Source organism: Mus caroli, chromosome 2, assembly GCF_900094665.2.
Source record: "Mus caroli chromosome 2, CAROLI_EIJ_v1.1, whole genome shotgun sequence".
Classification (NCBI taxonomy): domain Eukaryota; kingdom Metazoa; phylum Chordata; class Mammalia; order Rodentia; family Muridae; genus Mus; species Mus caroli.
In genome coordinates, this window is record NC_034571.1 from 24,824,595 (window position 1) to 24,831,580 (window position 6,986).

Below are 6,986 nucleotides of genomic sequence, written 5' to 3' on the forward strand. Positions count from 1 at the left end.
GATGGATGATGGATGGATAGATGGATGGATGATGGATGATGGATGGATAGATGGATGGATGGATGATGGATGGATAGATGGATGGATGATGGATGGATAGATGGATGGATGATGGATGGATAGATGGATGGATGATGGATGGATAGATGGATGGATAGATGGATGATGGATGGATAGATGGATGGATGATGGATGGATAGATTGATGGTGGATGGATGGATGCTGGATGAATGGTGGATGGATAGATTGATGATAGATGGATGGATGATGGAAGGATAGATGAATAATGGATGGATGGGATGGATGGATGGATGGATGGATGGATGGATGGATGGACAATCACCTCCATCTTCAGCTTACTGTGAACCAGGAGCTCTGCTTAATTCTGCACAAATGTGCCCTGCCAGAGAACTTCATCAGCACATTTTACAGAAAAGGATGTACTCTTAGACAGGCAAAGCCATTGGGCAGAGCAGGGTACCATCACCATTTGGTTGCTTGATGCTGGAAGCTCTCTTGCACACACAGGCCATTCCTGCCTCCTTGCCACACTGGCCTCTATCATCCTCTGAGGTTCCCAGGATACACTGCAGACAGAACAAGAGTCTCCATGCTACTGGGAGTAGAAAGGGTCAGCCTCGTGGCTCTTCCCTTAGGGGCGGGAGATGATGACTTCATGTCCCCCATATGAGAACCCAGAGAGTTGGAGTTATTCTCCTAATAGTGTGGGGTCTTTTATTTCCAAGAGTTCTTGTTCTACTTCCCACATAGCTCCTTGGCCACATAAGAGGAAACTGTGGAGTCTCAGTCCAGAATAGGCCTCACAGGCCTGAGCCTACTCTCTTCTGTCTTGTCTTGTCTTTATTTATTTATTTATATGCGTACACTGTAGTTGTCTTTAGACACACCAGAAGAGGGCATCAGATCCCATTACATATGGTTGTGAGCCACCATGTGGTTGCTAGGAATTGAACTCAGGGCCTCTGGAAGAGCAGTCAGTATTCTTAACCACTGAGCCATTTCTCCAGCCCCTGAGCCTACTTTCATTTTTGGATGTAAAGACTGAAGCTCCAAACTCCCAGCCTCTCAACTAGGCCCTCACATTATGAACATCCAAATCAGCTAATGGGTAACCATCCACCCTGGTACTGCTACTGCTTGCCAACTGCAGGACACAAAGACTAGAAAGAAGCCAGGGCCACTGGAGGCCCTGTCTGCAAGGCCCACTACAAGGATGTGCCACTGCCTTCCTTGGCCTCGGGCTCTCCCCAGACCCCCTCGTAACAGGCTGATAGGGAGCAGAAAGCAGCCTGTCTGACACATTGACCCAGCCCAGGGTGGACGCCTGAGCCTGCCTGCCGCTTTTCCATGTGAAAGGTGTTTAATTATTTCTGACAGAGTTCAGCCTCCACATCTGTTCTTGAGCAGGGAGGGTCTGCTTAGGTTATCCATCACTGTGACAGGTTCAACTTTTTTGGAAATGCATTTTCCCATCATAATGGGGCCAGGATGGGGGCGGCAGATCAGCAGTGACATTCGACCCAGACAAAGACCCTCCTGGGGCTTCTTGTACCATGAAACAACAGCAGCCTGACCTGGGCCTGGCATGCCTTCTGAGCACAGCCCCTGCTTGGTGGCAGGAACATGGCAGTGCTGGGCATCTGTGTGAGGCTTTCACTGTGTCCGTGAGAGCCTTTGAAAATCTTCAGTCACTCTGGTCTGGTTACCCTTTCATTTATCCATTCATTGCAGGGTGATTCACCACCTCCTCTGAGCCAGGCACCCTGCTTAGCTCTGAGGACATGGCTAGGGCCTGGTTCTTGTGGACTTATGCATTACTGAGGAAGATGAAAGACTGTCTAGTTAATCACCTGACTAAAGTTGCTAAGCCTTTCAAAGAGAAGCTTTGAGGCCTCAGGCACCCCTCGGCGATGAGGAAGGACCTGATAGAGGTGCTTCGGAGACAGAAAGCAGTCCCAGGAACCTCAAGATTAAGGCAGCTGCCTTCAGTCTCCATACTGCAGTACATACACATTGTGCTTCCAGCACTGAGTTTGTGCTGCAGGCTCAGTTAAGATAATGGCAGCTCTCAGAGGTCTGAGGCTCTCGAATGTACGATAATGTACCTGAGCAGTCCTGCTCAAAGAACCTAGCACACATGCTGCATTCCAGGGCCTGTATGGTAGGTGATCCCAGAGGTGTCCTTGGAAGACACACAGGAAAGACTTGGGACTTGGCCTTGCCCCTCTGTCTCAAATGGTTAGTGTGTTACCAGCATGGTCAAGAAAGGTGCTATGCAAGGTTCCAGGCGAGCCACTCCAGAGAGGCTGAAGAAGCCCTGGACCCTCTTCACCTACAAGGCTGGGTTGGGATGTTTGTCCTGAGGATAAATTGTCATTCTCTACACCGCATTAGCCACACATGATGCCTGCCACCAGAAAGAGTTGTCGTTGCTGGGTAACTGCTTCTAACAGTACCTCAGAAGTCCTAATGGGTAGCAGAACTCCCCAGACCCTGAGACAAACCCCCTCTCTTCCAAACAGAAACACTGACTCATTTCTACCCCCAAGCTTTTATCAGGCCCAGCATTGTAAAAATAGAGGCCACCTGGAAGGCATCTTGTGCCCATGGGAGCTGGGGACCCTGGTGCCCCTCTGGCAATGTCACTGAGATGCTTGCATGCACTTGGTCACATGCATAATAGAAAACAGGGCCAAGGAGAAAATGAGATCTGCGGCGGGGGTGGGGGGTATGGGGAGAGGGAGAGACCTCGGGAGAGGTAGCGACCAACTGAAGGCAAGAAGAGAGATCTGTGTGGGACACAGCGAGATGGAGAAACCAGAGGGAGGTTTTGCTGTTGAGACTTCGTGTGCTGACAGGTGCTAAGAGGTGGCAGTGTGGCAGTGACTCCCGCCACCTCCCGATCAGTGTTCAGTCATGTTCTTTCTGTGACATTTGTTGTGAGCCCAGCAGAGGCCTGGGCTGATGGGCAGCAGGGCACATGGTCACTGACATCTGTCGATGGAGGCCATTTGGGCAAGGCACAAGAGACCACATCCAGTGTGGCAGAGCCGCTTTCCCGCGGAAGCTCAGCAGCTTGTTCAAGTGCATTAGGCTCAGGAAGGCAGCGGTCCTGTCACTGTCTAACTCAGAGTTTCAGGCAGCACAGCCGGGCCAGCTGCCTGGGAATATCGCTGGTGCAGCTGTCTTGATAGGGCCAGAGGTGTCCCTCATGACCTTCAAGAAAGACTCCTTCTGCCTGGGTTGGCTGCACACAGCCTGCCTAGGCAGCCTCTCTTGTCCTAGACCTGCATTTCCAGCCCTCCCGTTTCCCTTAGTCTGTAATGCTACCCTGACCTACCCAACATTGTCCTTGTCTTGCTAAAAATTGCTGATCATGACTCCCTGGGTGTTACAGGGTCACATGGTGAAAGAACAAGGTCCGCTCTAAAGCCAGAGCGCAGCCTGGCCCCTGTATCCCAACTCCCCTTTATTCAGATGCTCCGCTTAGGGGGTCATTTCCTGCCTCTCCACTGGTACCATCATTCAGGTGGATTAGCAGTGAGGGCACAAGCTTCTTTCCCATCTGGGTGCATCTTCCCCATACAAGACACATTTGGGCCCTAAACTAGAGTAGATGCTTCTCTATACAGACAGCCTCTGCTTTTAGGTAGCCAGTCATCCCAGCTCTGTGCTGAGATGACCTGAGATTTCCCAAGGTTCTGCCTCTTCCCAGCATTCTCCATGTTTTCTGTCTATAAAACAGGTCAACATCAGCAGCTTGTCCATGGGTGCTTATCAAGAGTCTTAGCCGAGGGCTGACGGGACGGCTCAGTGCTGCACAAGTATGAGGAGTTCGAATCTCCAGAAGCCACATGATGTCAGCTGCCACAGCCTGCCTCTACAGTCCCAGCATACCTACAGCGAGATAGGAAGTACAGGCAGGAAAATGCCCAGTTTAGGCCACCTAACTGTCTGTACAAGACCAAACACAGGGGTCCACCTGGATTCCAGGAAAAGACAGAAGTGACACCCAAAGAGGTTTTCATAGTGGACATCTGCACTCATATACATACATACATGTGCATACTCCCGCCCCTCTCCAATCACATACTACACACATGTTTAAAAAATTAAAATCTCTGATGAGCTAAGTGGACTCAGAACCTGGATAGAAGGAAAGCCCCTAAATGTCAACTGCCACCACTGATGGTCAGAAGCCCACGGAAATCTGACATCAGCCAGCCCCAGCTTTGGTGCAGAAAGGTGGCTGCAGGTGCCACTGACCTTCTTGAAGTGAGGCATGTGCCAGAGAGCATCCAGCTTCACCGGAGGCTTGTACTTCCTCAGCTGACTGCTCCTTGTCTCATACAGCTTCCCCAGGATCACCTGCAGGCCAGAGAGGCAGTGCTGAGATGCTCGCCCTGCTACCTGGAGGCTTTAGAATCGCCGTGGAAACCAACCCTCTGAACATGTCTGAGGAGTAGTTTCTAGCTAGGGCTAAGTGAGGAGGGAAGACACACACCGGATGTGAGCACGTCTATAGCACAGCCTGGGGTCCTGGACCAATGGAAAAAAGGAGAGAGGTGAGCACAGACATCCATTCTCTCCCTGCTTCCTGATTGATACAATGTAACTCCTACCTCCAAGCCTTCTCAGCCATGACAGACCTACCTTCAAACACTGAGCCCAAAGAAGTCCCTCCCTCTTTAAGTTATTTTGTCATGCATGTCCTATCAACAACACAGCTAACACACCAGGACAGTGACCATGGGGCCTTGGATTAGGGGGTAGAATTATGGACAGACAGTCTTGAGGGTCCCTTCCCTCTAGCTTGAACTTTCTCTCTGGCCATTTCACAGCACTGGCCCTACCCCTGTGTACAGTTCATGGTTGCTTTGGGTACTGGCTGGCTTTGTGTATCAACTTAACACAAGCTGGAGTCATCAGACCAGAAGGAGCCTCAGATGAGGAAATGCCTTCATGAAATCCAACAGTAAGACATTTTCTCAATTACTGATCAGTAGGGGAGTGCCCAGCCCATTGCGGGCTGGTGGTCCTGGGTGTAGTCTTTAATTTAAGCCTGAGAACTTTATCTGTTCTCATTCTAGCTCCCAAATAATTGACACAAAGACCTATTAAGCTTAGCAACAAGCTTTAAGTCTAGGCTGGGCAGATTCTGAGTGATTCTGACCCTCTAAGCTATCTACTTCCCAGCCACATGGTCCTTTACCTTTAATCTGAGCCTTGCCCTGGCTCACTCTAGTCCATGTGTGTCCTCATGTCTGCTCTCTCACTGCAAACACATGGCGAATCCTCCTGGCCACTCCACATGGCCTCTCTACCTTCTCTCTGCGTGGTCCTCCCCTTACTTCTCTCTCTCCCTGGGCCCCCTGGCTGGGATCGGAAGTTCAGCCTTCCTATCTCCTCTGCCCAGCCAATGGCTGAACAGCTCTTTAACCAATCAGAGATAATTGGAGACCATTCTATACACAATATTGATAAATGTTCAATAATTGTGACAGTGCTAACATCTGAACTATAACCAGATCTCTGGGCACAGAAGTCAGCAACTGAATATACAGTGCACAAGAGCCACCCCCTCCAACTGAGTTCTATAAGAAGACAGGCTGAGCAAGCCAGGGAAGCAAGCCAGTAAGCAGCACCCCTCCATGGCCTCTGCATCGGCTCCTGCTCCAGGTTCCAGCCCTGTGTGAGTTCCTGTCCCAACTTCCTCCAATAATGGGCGCTGATCTGGAAATGTAAGCCAAATTAACCCTTTCCTCCCCAACTTGCTTTTGGTCATGGTGTTTCCTCGCAGCAATAGAACCCTGACTAAGACACTTTTGGTTTCTGGTTTAACCATAGAGCAGCAGCTGTTTGAGAATCTCTACCTTCTACCCTAAAACTAACACAGCTTCCGTGGTTCACAGGGAACCCTGATGTCACTGTCCCATGGTGATGGCCTGCCCAGGAGGAAGGAGGAAAGATGGTGGGCATCTTTGGGGAGAGGGAACTTGAGCATGCCTAGAGTCTGAGAGGTCTCTCATGGGCTTCAAAGGTGGGGAAGCCCATTTCTTCCCCACCTTTAGTGGTGGAGCCCCACTAACAGGTACCAGCAGGTTTATAATCAGTCTTGTTTTACAAGGTGTCTGTCCAGGATTGAGATGTGTTCCTTCCAAACTCAAATGGTGCTGCCCTAACCCCCATGTGACTGTGGAGATGAGGCTTATGAGGGTACTTGAGGTTAAATGGAGTCAAGAGTGGGTTTCAATTCAACACAACTGCAGTCCATAGAACAGCGGGGAGGGTGATAAGGGTTCTCCCCAACATGTGAGGACACAGTAGAGTGTGTCTGTCTGCAGCCAAGGAGTGAGACCTCAGCAGAAGTTAGTCCTGCAGTCACCTAGATCTTGGAGTTACAGATGCTGGAGCCATATCTGGAGTGATGAGGAGGAGGAAGAGAGGCACAGGTATCCAGTGGCTTCCCACCTCTCTCCGAGGGCCTCCCCAGCCTGCTCCCTTTGCTCCTTTACTGCCTTGCTTCCTACAGTCTTTGTTGTGGCAGTTTTCTGGGGACAGGCCATGGGATAGGCTAGGGGTTGAAACTTGGCAGGCCTACATGTGAATTCTACAGGTTTCTATAAATCTTTTAGGCACCATTTGTAGCATATAAGCCCAAGCTATAAAACGCCCTTCTCCCTGTTCCTAGAATTCTTCCAACTGGTTTAGGCTGAAAGTGCAGAGCCCTGGGACCAGACCTAAAGTGACCTAGGTATAAGCAGACAACGCTTGTGACAACTAAGAACTGGAGGAAGGAAAGCAGCCTTTGTCTCTACAGATTCCTATGGTCGGGCCATACTGCTAATGTAGCATGTCTACGAGTAATTTCTCTTCTCTTCTCTTCTCTTCTCTTCTCTTCTCTTCTCTTCTCTTCTCTTCTCTTCTCTTCTCTTCTCTTCTCTTCTCTTCTCTTCTCTTCTCTT

The 6,986-nt window shown here is 50.1% G+C and overlaps 1 protein-coding gene across 2 annotated transcripts in view; it reads right to left on the reverse strand.

Moving 5' to 3' along the window:
* Nucleotides 1–6,986, reverse strand: part of Cfap77 (cilia and flagella associated protein 77) — a 126,335-nt gene that overhangs the window by 24,312 nt on the left and 95,037 nt on the right. Inside the window, exons 5-6 of one of the 2 annotated variants that reach the window (XM_021156179.1) lie at nt 4,288–4,389; nt 3,774–3,918 (exon numbers count right to left, since the gene is read on the reverse strand). In XM_021156179.1, the coding sequence (XP_021011838.1) occupies nt 3,832–3,918; nt 4,288–4,389 (189 nt within the window). In that variant the 3' untranslated portion in view covers nt 3,774–3,831. Of the gene's footprint in view, nt 1–3,773; nt 3,919–4,287; nt 4,390–6,986 lie in introns of those variants that run through there. The other variant, XM_021156178.1, reaches the window with a different exon arrangement.